The sequence below is a fragment of the Brachyistius frenatus genome, unplaced genomic scaffold (assembly GCF_029030835.1).
Source record: "Brachyistius frenatus isolate BFR_SWC_R1_liver_20210118 unplaced genomic scaffold, ASM2903083v1 Contig_11, whole genome shotgun sequence".
Lineage (NCBI taxonomy): Eukaryota > Metazoa > Chordata > Actinopteri > Embiotocidae > Brachyistius > Brachyistius frenatus.
The window spans coordinates 5,887,435-5,900,526 of NW_027210610.1; the positions used below are offsets into that span (position 1 = coordinate 5,887,435).

At 43.3% G+C, this 13,092-nt stretch overlaps 2 protein-coding genes and 3 non-coding genes across 6 annotated transcripts in view; all 5 read right to left on the bottom strand.

The window, feature by feature from the left end:
• The window catches only part of LOC138617075 (voltage-gated delayed rectifier potassium channel KCNH4-like), a 37,428-nt gene extending 37,039 nt beyond the window's left edge, over nt 1-389 (bottom strand). For both annotated transcript variants that reach the window (XM_069691744.1, XM_069691743.1), the window contains exon 1: nt 156-389. In XM_069691744.1, the coding sequence (XP_069547845.1) occupies nt 156-231 (76 nt within the window). In that variant the 5' untranslated portion in view covers nt 232-389. The remainder of the gene's footprint in view (nt 1-155) is intronic.
• A 4,915-nt stretch (nt 390-5,304) lies between these two features.
• ghdc (GH3 domain containing) lies at nt 5,305-11,068 on the bottom strand. Its single transcript, XM_069691808.1, has 11 exons — nt 10,758-11,068; nt 10,244-10,534; nt 9,075-9,271; nt 8,775-8,969; nt 8,530-8,649; nt 7,699-7,996; nt 7,264-7,453; nt 6,509-6,580; nt 6,178-6,311; nt 5,984-6,072; nt 5,305-5,878 (listed from the first exon to the last, which is right to left on the bottom strand). Exons 1-11 carry the CDS (start codon nt 10,840-10,842, stop codon nt 5,657-5,659), a joined length of 1,893 nt encoding a protein of 630 aa, XP_069547909.1. The 5' UTR covers nt 10,843-11,068; the 3' UTR covers nt 5,305-5,656.
• Nucleotides 11,069-11,431: 363 nt separating this feature from the next.
• Nucleotides 11,432-11,514, bottom strand: trnal-cag (transfer RNA leucine (anticodon CAG)). Its single transcript has one exon. It is a non-coding gene; the product is annotated as a tRNA-Leu (tRNA).
• A 160-nt stretch (nt 11,515-11,674) lies between these two features.
• Nucleotides 11,675-11,746, bottom strand: trnaq-cug (transfer RNA glutamine (anticodon CUG)). Its single transcript has one exon. It is a non-coding gene; the product is annotated as a tRNA-Gln (tRNA).
• A 1,262-nt stretch (nt 11,747-13,008) lies between these two features.
• trnal-cag (transfer RNA leucine (anticodon CAG)) lies at nt 13,009-13,091 on the bottom strand. Its single transcript has one exon. It is a non-coding gene; the product is annotated as a tRNA-Leu (tRNA).
• Nucleotide 13,092: the final 1 nt, after the last annotated feature.

Sequence of the window (13,092 nt, forward strand, 5' to 3'; positions counted from 1 at the left end):
AAATGAGGGGGTAAAGATCCTCATAATTGACTCAAACATGGCACTTTGTAATTAAACCTCCAGATCACCAATGTTTGACTCATTTTTAAAGCATAAAACTAAACTGTCTCAAGTCCCTAAACAACTGAGCCTGACAGCGTTTCCATTGTACTCACGGGTGCCATCGAAACGTGTAGCGATGGTGTCCAGAAAGGTGTTCTGTGGGGCCAAAAGCCCCTTCATCACCGGCATCTCGACCCAAATGTGGGACGGCCAACAGCTGGCTGGAGGTCACACCATCCCAAAGGCACGGCAGGTGGCTTCCAGCAGGTCCCAGCAGGTGCAGGAGACTTCGAGGGTGACAGTCCAGAGCCGGTCAAGGGGACACACATTTACAGTAGAAGTGGCCACCTCTCCTCCTCCCCCCTCTCCCCCCGAAGCGACGCCTCCCTGGGAACACAATAGTGCAAAATGGAGACGAAAATAGCTCAGCCCAACAGTGCCGGGGCTTGGGTGTAGCCTTGATAAGTGAGAATTTGGACTAGCAGTCAGGAGCAGCTGCTCAGTCAGCGAGGAGCGATCAAGTCCAGGTGATGCTGAGATCCAAAGAGCTTCAGATCAGTCAGCCCAGCTGTTGCTTGTCTGCACCTGTCAGTTGGAGAGCCGATTCCATCACGGAGGAAGTTATCCTGCAAGTCCACTGCACTTGACATTTATAAGAGGACCACATAAAGAAGCAAAAAAAAAAAAAAAAAAAAAAGAAGAAGACAGCATGTGTCTACACCTCTTGCATCCCTCAGCTCAGTGATCTGTCAGGTTGCTGTGGCAGAATAGTTGCGTCTTCTTGAGCTTTCGCGACTCTCTCTCTCTCTCTCTCTCTCTCTCTCTCTCTGTCTCTGTCTCTCTTGCTCCTGCTCCCATCCACTCCTGTGATATCCCAGCCAATGAGATGCCAGCGTCCTCTGTGGGGACGTATTTTCATCGGTGGTGGGGGGTACAGACAGAGAGCGCGAGTGAGGGAAGGAAGGGAGAGGTGGATGAAAAGAGGGAGGAAGGAAGGAGGGAGGATGCTTTTGGAGCGTCTGACAGCACCATTACACCCCACAGTGCTACTATCAGCACATGGCTTTTGTGTGGACGTCTGCAAATCAAGGAAAGATGGATTACCCGCATGTCTGTCAATGAAAGCTATTGTATTCAGCCGGGGTGTGTGCCATTGTGCTGTTTTGTCATGGGAGACTGTCTCGGGGGACGTTGTTGAAGTGGTGCTGGTGGGATCGAAATGTTCTGATTTATTTTTTTCCCACATATATATATGTTGCCAAGTGAAGGAGCAGCATGCCCCAAAACACTTTTCCTAGAGTGCTGTTGTTTCAAACTTGTCTGTTCTGGATGGAGCGACTCACTGGTGTCCTATCAGCCCCTACACTATCTTCATGAGAGAATTAAGGCTCTGGGATGAAAGCCGCTAAAAGCGGATTACAAGGATAAGCCTGGAGATGCTTTTCATGACGACTTGATGCTAAACAAACCAAACTTAACTCACTTTGACCCAAGCAAACAGCACAGCTTAGCTAACCAGGGAAATATCTCTAGATAAAGAATGTGCTAATCAGAAGCATGTGTCATATCCTCTCTATTTTCAAAGAATTTGATTCACTCTCATTAGATGTCCAGTAATGAGGGAAAGATGACCCTTGGCTATTAATTTCATTAATGTGATTGCCATTAAATATTAAACATTGTGAACTATATCAAGAAACTTGATATTGGGGTTGATTTTGAGGGGTGTTCCTGCCTCTGTTTTGTTATATCAATGAACTAGATCAGTATAATAAGTGACAGGAGGCAGTGTATGCCTATAATTTGAAATTTTAATATACCTTCACCTATTTAAAGGAAGCGTGAGAGAATAGCCAGAAGACAGGAGTCGAATCTGTTCATTTCAAAGTAGATAAGAGGTTTTCCGGAATTTTACTCCATATGTGAAGCACAATTGTTCCTTTTTTGTCACCTTGACATATATGGAGCTGCAGGATGAAACCGGCATTTGTATGGATTCGCCCAGAAGCGGGATGAAAGCCTGGTGGAGATCCTACCACAACAATACATCATTTTGAAATATTTGATACCTTTCCGCACTATCGGCTGCATATTCACATGAGCAGCCACGGACAGACAAGATTATTTCTTAGTGGTGTTTTTGTGACTCGAATAGTTCAGGAACTTAGAAAATAATAATAAAATAAGTTGCATGTTTCTATCTGGAACATTTCTAAAGAAATAGAAATATACAAGTTTTTTTGTGGGGGTGTTAGTAATCTTGGACAATTTCTTGGAAAGAGGCACCAGCTGTGTGGGTGTTTCCTCAAGCCAGAAATTTAATATCTGATTGGTGAAAAATATGTATAATATCTACCTTTAAAAAAAATAAAATAAAACTGATTTACAGAACTCTAGGATGAGAATAACCAGGTCAAAGCAGTGGTGAATGATAATGACCGTTTGTTTTATAGTGTGGGCTGATATTTCAGAAGAAATACATGAATTTGTCAGTTTTATTTAAAATAATCAGCAGAACAAAATGTTGCAGAGATGCAGTTTCTGATAAATTCTGTCTCTGAGTGGGGGAGAAGAAGGCAGTTCGTAAACTCATACTGCCAGTCAGAAAATTCTGCAGAGAAAATGTGACTGGGCACAGGTGAGCAGCATTTACAGAAAAAAAAAAAAAACAGTGAAAGTAAGAGACAGCCTCGCAGACTGTAAGAGAGTATTGTTCCCTCTCTCCGATCCAGTTTGAGCCCTGGCAGCCATTCACTGCTTTCTATTTTTAATGGCCTCTCATTGTCCCTTATTCTTGTAGTTCATCCATCTCTGCTTGTCACTAATAAAGAGCCTAATCCATTAAACATGCTCACTATCTACTCTGCAGTCTAATATGACAGAGTGACGCACAGATGGCCCAGCGAAATATTACCCCCAGACTACATTTCCCACAATTCTCAGTGGACTGCTGGCATTTACCCTGAAACCTGAGGGATTTTAATCACTTTATCATAGCTACAATAACATCTTAAAATGAATCAATCGTTCATTAACATTTTACAAAAAGGACCGTCATTTACTATCTTAAACTTGAATGAAAATGTACTGCTCTAATCCTGACTAAAGCCACAAAATTGTTCAGCTCTATGACCGGCGTCATTCACTAAACACGCAAAATCCCTTCTTGCAACTAAACACATCCTCCTTCCCTCAGCGAGCCCATTGAGAAATCTGTCATTCTCAAACCTTGGCTGTTTACAGTGAATTAACTTTGCGAGTGAGCAGATGTGTGCTCATCAGCCGTGTGTGTTTATGAGTCTGTAAATCCTCCAGGCACGTGAGGACGACCAGCAGATATAGAGACACACACACACACACACACACACACACACACACACACACACACACACACACACACACACACCGACTAACTAAACAGCTACCAGAAAAGAAAAAAAAAAGAGAATCTGGAATGTGTGAACAAACACTGAAAGCACGGGTTGCAGCAGGAGTTACCAACCGTGCGGTCATTATATTGTACCCGGAGACCACACCATCCAAACACAGCACAGAAAACTTCATAAGAGTAGAATCATTTCAAGTTTGTACTAATTATTGTCTCCGATACCTCTGGAAAGCTACTGCTCTAACTTGGACCTAATTACAAACATGTAATGTTGAGTGAAAACTTCACTTATTTAAAATATCATGAAGGCAGAAACTTTGAAAAAAGGCCTAACTTCTCTAATTTGACCCGTGGGGCTTTAGGGTCTTCTCTGTTGCTCTTCACCTTCATCCCAAGCTGTATTTATTCATTTTTATTTCATCCCAAACTGTATTTTATTTTATTGTTTTTTTGCGTATATAGTCTGCGTGTGTGTGTGTGTGTATCTATTGCTCTTATTTTTTTTCTAAAATAATTATTTTTTTTATCTATCTTGTTTTATAGTCTTATACGTATTTGTAAAGCTTTTCGTATTGTGTGCACCTTTTTTGTGTTTCTGCGCTGCTGTGACGACTAAATTTCCCCACTGTGGGATTAATAAAGTCTAAATCTAAATCTAAAACAGAAATTTGCCAAAGGAACACTGGTATGCTGCGTATGGAGCCACAATACAGCGAGAACAGTGTCAAAATCTCTGCTGAAATGGGACGTTACTAAAAATATTCGCCCACTTCGTGAACGCAGAGACCCGCAGGAGAGGAACATGCTGTGCAACAATACACGAGCACCAGAGAGCGGTCGCTCTGAGGGCTTGTTCAGCCTTCTGATGCTTATTTTCTACAGATCAGACGTTAAACTTTGGTCAGATAAAATATCCCATAAAATGAAATAAGGATTTTGGAGTTAGTACTATACGTCCACGCTCTCTCTAATTTAAGGCCAAAACTGACCTCACTACTCTTTTTACACATCAAAGACCTGCTATTGTCTTCTTTTCATGTAGTTTTGTGTTTGATGACTTACAATTAGAGGCCATTAATTCAGCTGACTGCACTAATGGACAGAGCTATGAGAATCCACAGTTTTAGTTAAGACAAAGAAGCAGTTAACTGCTGACCTGTAATAGGCGGCGTGAACAACATCCATTGTGCCAGTCTTACGTGTAAGACTAGCCCCCCCTAGTGGTGAGAACAAAGTGCTGGCACTGGTATCGTATGCACCGCGTGTGATCCGACTGGAGAGAAAAGTAAAAGCAGGCAGATATGGAAAGGTGACCGTCTTTGCGCTGCCTCCATTCATCGGGATCATCAGTAATAGTCTGGACTTTAATTAGTGTTACCAGTAATCAGCTCCTCCGGTCTGAACGCTCCACTGCGGGCAAACTGAGATCAAACTGGGAGTTCACTGCAGGAGGCTCTGAAGGAAAGATGGCAAACTGTGCATAATCTCAATGTCGTCATTTAGGAGGGAGATTTCTGAGATTAAAACAGTTCAGGAAAAATAAACGTGACGAGCTATTTGGAAAAATGTGAATTCTACCACCAACAAATGATGTCACGTACTTTACATAATTAATAGTCGCCTTTACCAACACGTGCAGGGACTGCTGACTACCAGAGGATACTAAAGGGACAACAGTGGCAAAACAAGACGTGCTTTTAAGCCTACATTTTGCTAAAGGCACCACAAGATACTGGTGATGTGTAAACTTTTCAGTTGCTTTTGTCTGCTGCGCCGCAGCCTCACTCCATGATTCAGGCACACCAGAGGGGTTTATTTTTGGGGATAAAATCCTGCCAAATGTTGCTTTAATCATCACAGGCCATAGCACCAGATGGTATCCATCGAAAGCATAATTTATTAAAAACAAGTAGTGATATTAATGTTTTACAGGCTTCAGTTGATTGGTAAAGTATAGACTTTGATGACGTGACGCCCAGATGAGGCCCTGAAAGATTTAAGTAGGCAAAAACTGTGCTAATACTTTTTTTTTATATACAATTTTATGAGTATGGTCGAGAAAGCAGAACAGTCAAATGTACATTTTTAATTGTTAAAAATTTGTGTGTTTGTGTTTAACAGCTCAAAAAGGCACGATTCCTTGACTCAATTCAAGAATAGCTGTTAAAACTGGAGACATGTTATTCGGTCAGCGCTCACCACAGAGTCCGTAAGCTTTGTCTCATTTCAGGAGACGGTTTTTCCCAGGAGGAAGTCGGCGTATTCTTTCCTGCGCAGCACGCGGTGCATTTTGAAAGTGTTGGGCGAGGTGGTCGAGTAGGCCATCATCTGGTTACGAAGCTCCTTGAACGCACCCTCTGCCACCAGCTGCACCCTCATCGGTCCGATGCTGCCTTTGCTGCGGAAGGACTTGTAGACCGCCGAGTCCTGCTGGAGACAAATGTCCAACTGGAAGACACAGAAACCGGAGAGAGAGAGAGAGAAGAGAGAGTTATTTTACGATCAAGTATAAACACACTGTCTGATGGCGATCTTCATCAGGACTTGTCTTACCTTATATCTTTGCTCCTCTGTTAGTTTCCTCACACCTTTCAGCTCTATAAACACTTGATAATGAGGGTCGGAGCCACCTATCGAATCTCCTGCAACGTGACACAACGAGATCAATCATGGTGCAAAAGACACACAAATGTCATCAGACTCCAAAAGTGCGCGGCGACTGAACGGGTATAATGGAGGCGTCTTACCCAAAATGCCGCTCTCAGCACAGCAGTAGTCGACCAGCTGAGCTCCGGGCCACTGAGCAACAGCTTTCTTCAAGGCATCGAGGAACAACGCCTCGGACACTTTCTCCCCTCGAACGTTCAGCATCTGACCTCGTCTGACAGGACACGGGGGCAGGGAGGAGACGTGTTGATATGTCGAGTGTGTGTGTGTGTGTGTGTGTGTGTGTGTGTGTGTGTGTGTGTGTGTGTGTGTGTGTGTGTGTGTGTGTGTGTGTGTGTGTGTGTGTGTGTGTGTTACAAACAGCACAAGGTATACTGCATATATAAGGTAACACGCTGTGCCATACAGTACCTGTACTGAAACTCCACAATGGGACACTGGTTGTGGAATCCAACAACTTTCACAATGTCGCCGATGCAATATCTGTATGAAAATTAAAAAAAAAAAAATACGAGCTATCTTAACACTTCTAATGTTCATTAGTTAGTTGTAATGTAAAATTTTAATCGCATATCAGATTGCCTGACGGAGCCCAGGGCACAAATCTGGAATATTATGAAGTGCGATGAAGCTCATTCTTGACAGAGTGCAGTCAAGTGAAACCATATCACAACACCAATGACACAAAGCAATTATGGAGCATAATTTCACTCGTACAGCTTTTTGCTGGCATAGGTTCACGACTTAATTTGCGGTTGCCTTATAAATCAGACTGAATGGCCCTCAGAGCACAAATGATGCGATCAAATGTTTGTCTTCCTCCTGCCTCTCCCTAACTTTACTCTATTATGTGGAGACAAATATTTCATTTGGTGAGAAGCAAAATGATGTCAACATAGCTCAGTCGGACTAATAAAGACGTTTCAGATACTATTAGCTGGTGTCTCGGAACACCTTTTATTCGAAAATAAAGCTATATGTAATTGCATATGCAGAACAGAACAATCCTTTACATCCTTTACGGGTCATCGCGGCGTGTCACAACCAAGAGGACATACTCTAATCAAATCAGGGCATATTTGGCCTGTTTTTCTGGTATTTACTCGATAAAAACACATTCGACTAAAATCATCTGCATGCTACAGCCAAATGAGATGAGATCAGACCTGAAGAGTCCTGAAGCATTTGTGATAACGAGCTCATAGTTGTCTCCCTCCTTCACCTCCGACATCAGCAGGGTTCGAGGCGTCTCCTCATCCAGGCCGCTCTCCGGCAGGAACTCGCAGAACATCGAGCGGGGACAGAGCAAGTAACGTCTGTTTGGCTCCTGGGGCCACAGGTTCACCCCTATCAGACCTGCAGGGGCCCACACATACAAATGAGAGGAAACACCAACAACGCATGTGTCTCGTAACCTTAAAACACCTGCATTGGTACCATGTTTGGTGATCTCTTTTGGGGCTACAGCTGTTTTTATTACTGAAAAATGTAGCAGTTATTTTTTTTTCTGATTTAGCAGTTAACCTTTTACTGCGAGACCTTTAAAATGTAAATGTGTGGGAGCAGCTGTTTCCCACAGAGGCGCTCATACTGGTTCCGACCTTCAGTAGCAGCATAGAAGGGCGAGTAGAAAGGCACTCCCTTGCAGTAGTTCTCCCGCAACATTTCACCGTAGATCTGATTGGAGCCCGAGTCCACCGCCAGCACCAGGTGGAGGTGAGGCCACAGACGCTTGGCGATCCCCCTGAAGCCCTCCTGGAAGTGGGCCCGGAGCTGAGCGGCCCTCTCCGGGTCTGGCTTCAATAGAGCTTCGAGCCTGGCCCTCACTGAGGGCTCCAGAGACAGAGCGCTGCTGACTCTCCCTCTTTCGATGTCCTCCACAAGCTCCTGCCAATGCTCCTGTGGGATCAAGAGCATATCAAGTAGAAATTACTTTCCTGATCTTTTATTCATGGGACAAATTAATGGATTTTTTTTTTGGTCAGTGGGGGCTTGACATCTGACTCAAGAATTTATCCCACTTTACAAGATAATGCCCCTGTGAAAAACACTTGTCTCTTAGAAATAATATTTTTAAAAAGATATCATAAATGTTACAACCACGGATCTCAACTGACACCTTTTTATTTTTTTTAGTAATATTTCCCATAATGCCCTGCTTTTTATGCCTCTGATCACATAAAATACGAAGGACCATCAAAAAGTTTAGACAATGCCCCCGTTGTGTGTGAATGGAGTGCAGCACAGTGATGCGCATGGAGCACAGGGTATTCAAAGTTATGTCACTTGATCAACATCAGCGCTTGCACGATAATCACCACTGTGCTGCAATCGAGTTGAGCCCGACAGAAACAGTCTCTGAACTTTTTCATTGCCCCTTGTAGAGAACAATTTGACACAAAATATTGTTTACAGGACATCCAACCATGTACCTGGAGGGCACCGAAGGCATAGAAAACTGTGGAGGCAAAGTTGGACTCCAGTGTTCCCACACTGGGATCTTTCAGAGCAAACAGAAGGTGCAGGTAGAGGGTGTCCTTCTCACCGAGAACCTGAAGGGACACGCAACATTTTAATCATCCTGCCAAAATAAACAAAACAACACCGGAAGCGTCACACGCACGTGAACAGAGAGGTGACGCTACGGCTGACCACTTGTACGACTTGTTGATGGTACCTCGAAGGCAGGTGCTGGAGTTGTGTAGAGGTTGAGCGCGTGGCGAGAGGAGGCTGGCGTGGAGGAGTTTGGTCCGATGGGAATGCCGGCCTCAGACTGGCGAAATACGGGAGCGTAGAACAACTTGGTGGTGCGCTGAAGGCTGTCACTCTCAGGGAATGCCTGTCGCATGGCATCTAAACACACAGTCACTCCCTGATGGAAACAAACAAACAAACAAACAAACAAACAAAAAAAGTACTGTTAATAACGCACGGGCTGCTGCGAGGAAAACACGCCATCATCAGGCAGCCGCTTCACCTGCAGGAAGAACTCCGTGTTGGTGGCCTTGGTGCTGAGCAGCATGGCGCTGGGGCCGGACGTCCCAGAGGTCACGGCCAGAATCAGCGGCTTCTCAGCAATGATCACCTTCTCTTCTCCGGCTGCGATGCGCCTGATGAGCTCATGATAGTGCTTGTACGTGGTGAGCGGGTGACGCGCCCGGAAGCCGTCACTGTCTAAAAAAAAATACATCCCCACAAACAGACAGCTTTAAAGTTTCTGCTCATCAGTCGAATCTATCCTCATGAAACATTTCTCTTTTCCTATTTTAAGTTATTTTTCAAAGCAAACTTATCAAACAGTCACCAGTTCCAGCATAATGACTGTGAGGACTTGCTTTAGGTTACTTTAGTCTTCTATGACAGTAAAATGAGTTTGTATGAGGTTTGAATATTCGGTCAACCAAAACGAAAGTGTATTTCAGTAAATGTTCAAACGAACCAACATCTTACCAAAAATCAAATATTACAGAAAAATTCTAAAAACTGAAAACAGATTTTGTTTTTTCTTCTTTCTTCTCCTGGTAATCATTTGATGACCCCTCAGATTTATCCCATTGTCCCTGGATAGAAAACTCCATATGAAGTATTTCAATTCAGCTCCACTACAACAGCTACAACAGTAACATGCTGCTTACACAATGATGCATTAGTATTATGAATATAATCCAATAATGTAATATAATAATTTGTCAGAGGGACCAAACCAGTGCTTTTTATATTTTAATACTTTAACTACATTTTGCGCAAACACTGATGTACTTTAAGAGCTTTCATGCAGGACTTTTACTTGCAATCGAGTATGTTTACATCGTCATATTGTTGCTTTTGCTTAAAGTGAAGGATCTGAGTACTTTTTCCATCACTGAAAATTGGAATGATGCGTTGCCGTCTCATACAAATGTATGCTTTTTAATGGATGGTGGGTCCTCCAGCAATTTGGACAAATGACCTCAGTTAAATCCTGCTGTCACTGCTTGCTGTGCAGCAGATAAACTCTTGACTATACTGTGTGTAAATAATACAACGTTACATCACAGTAAATCTGAAGACAAATCTGTCACTGCTGGTTTTCACGTGCGTGGAAACGATCAATTTAAGATGTCCCCACGTCAATTGTCCATCAACACCATCTACGTCTCTCCTTACCTTTAATTGAGCTGAAGTCGTACTCTTTTCCATAACATGTGTTCGCGTTTTTACGCAAGCGCAGCAGAAGAGTCTCCTCCTGGACGCTCTTCACCTTCCCAGTATCGGCTTCGAGTTTCCTCCTCTGCCGTCTGCCCAGCCAGCCCGCCGCCTTCACCGCCAGGTACTGACTGAACAGACTGCTTAACGTCCGGCTTTCACCCTTTAACTTCGAGCTGATATCCCTCCAAACGACCGCTAACCCGGCCAGAGAGCAGACGCCGAGAGCGGTGGGCAGAGCGGGCGGCACGGCTGCAGGGAAGAGCCGGGGACCGAGGTTACGCGAGAAACACAGAGTGGCCAGGTGGGGGCGCTGTGAGGCAATATGTTTGATCAACGTTCAAAACATTAAGTTTGTCAGTACAGACATCGCTGTGGTGGATAAAGGACTCTGTCTAAGCACCTCTCCCATTCCTTTCCCATTTGCCAACATTTATATTCGTTATTTTTAATTTTTTTAATTTTATCCACTTACCTAGACTTTGTCCAGTTATTCCAACAGCAAACGATAAAACCGCAACACAAAACGCCAGCGCCACGTGAAACCAGGAGAAACCCATTGAGGGCAAATAATGGGATGTCCTGTTGTTTTGCTACTTTATGTGTACAATAACATTTAAGAAACCTTGACGTGGCGAAGGAAGAACATTAGGTTTTCCGTTCGCAGCTCTGTGCTGCTTCCGTGTTTTGGTCACAGCTTTTCACGCTGATTGGTTGACTAAACGATGACGTATTCCAATCTGTTCTACCGATAAAAAGTAAAACTTGTTGGCAAATTACAAAACGACTGCTGTCAAGGAAATTTTGTAAGTAAAAAATGTAAGTATTTTTTTCCAAATGCCATATTCATAAATCATTTGAAAAATTAAGAGACTTCAAATCCTATCATTTCAAAATATAAACATGCAATAAGTTCATATTTCCCAGACTTATCTAGTTGTGTTTACCTGATCGATGTATAGAAGTTGTATAGAATTGTTTTCTATTGTTTCCCTGTGGATAGAGGAGACACAAAAAAAACTGCTGGCTGAAGGACAGAGAAATTCAGCAGTGAGACGTCTCACTTGCCATAACATCCGCCGATGGACCGGCTCGATATTTGAGCTGAAATACAAGACAATGTACACTTGCTCCAGGGAAAATTTCTACTGTCAGAAGTGGGATTCGAACCCACGCCTCCAGGAGAGACTGCGACCTGAACGCAGCGCCTTAGACCGCTCGGCCATCCTGACACTGAGAGGTGGTGTTCACCCAGATATCACGTGTGTCCTCAGGGGGTGGAGTGGTGTATAAATGATCATTAATTGTTAATCATATCATGTTGATGCTGCTGAGGAAGGAAGATGATTTCTGTTCCCACCGAGGACGCCTTTGATCAGACCTCCCAAAATCAGGTCCCACCGAGATTTGAACTCAGATCGCTGGATTCAGAGTCCAGAGTGCTAACCATTACACCATGGAACCCTGTATTTATGCTTATGAAGCCCCATCATCCAATCATTACCTAGAGTATATATTGCCAAACTAAATTAATTTATTAGGGCCCGAACACCGATGGTGCGAAAGCCCTATTGTTATTCAAGCGATTATTATTATTCTTATTCTCCGTAAACAACTGTGTGATAGCAACTTTATTATACTCAAAAACACGTGAAAGTTGGTACACTCGTCTCTCCCGGCGAAAAATGTGATATTTTAATGGAGTCTAAAGTGGGCGTGGCCACTAGCACTCGCTCGCGCCCCCTAAACAGATGCCTTGGCGGCTACATTTACCTACATGCATGAAATTCGGTGGACCTGTGTATAACACCGAGATGTACAAAAAAGTTACATTGCATCATTAGGTCAACTCAACAGGAAGTGCGCCATTTTGAATTTAGTTGCCAATTTTGGCGATTCACACATGTTGTACTTTAACGAACTCCTCCTACAAATTTTGTCGGACCGACTTGGAAGTTATTCTGTGCACTCTTAACATGTTTGGAATTAAAAGTTAACGGAAGAATTTGTTTTCGTCGATCGGTGTGCCCGTGGCGTGGTGGCAAAAAATTTACCCAAAAGTCATGCTATAGCATTTCATCCAAAATGTAATAAAAAAGTCATACTATTGCATGTCGTCCAAAAAGTGACCCAAAAATGAGTTTCAGGAGAAACCCATTGAGGGCAAATAATGGGATGTCCCGTTATTTTGCTACTTTATGTATGTAATAACATTTAAGAAACCTTTAGAAGGAAGAACGTTGGATTTTACATTCGCAGCTCTGTGCTGCTTCCGTGTTTTGTTCACAGCTTTTCACGCTGATTGGTTGACTAAACGATGACGTATCCCAATCCGTTCTACCAATAAAAAGTCAAACTTGTTGGCAAATTACAAAACGACTGCTGTCAAGGAAACCTGCTCTTAGGTTTATTTTTTCCAAATGCCATATTCATAAATCATTTGAAAAAGTAAGAGACTTTAAATCCTATCATTTCAAAAATATAAACATGCAATAAGTTCATATTTCCCAGAATTATCTAGTTGTGTTTACCTGATCGATGAAGTTGTATAGAATTGTTTTCTATTGTTTCCCTGTGGATAGAGGAGACACAAAAAACTGCTAGCTGAAGGACAGAGAAATTCAGCAGTGAGGTCTCTCACTTGCCATAACATCCGCCGATGGACCGGCTCAATATTTGAGCTGAAATACAAGACAATGTACACTTGCTCCAGGGAAAATTTCTACTGTCAGAAGTGGGATTCGAACCCACGCCTCCAGGAGAGACTGCGACCTGAACGCAGCGCCTTAGACCGCTCGGCCATCCTGACA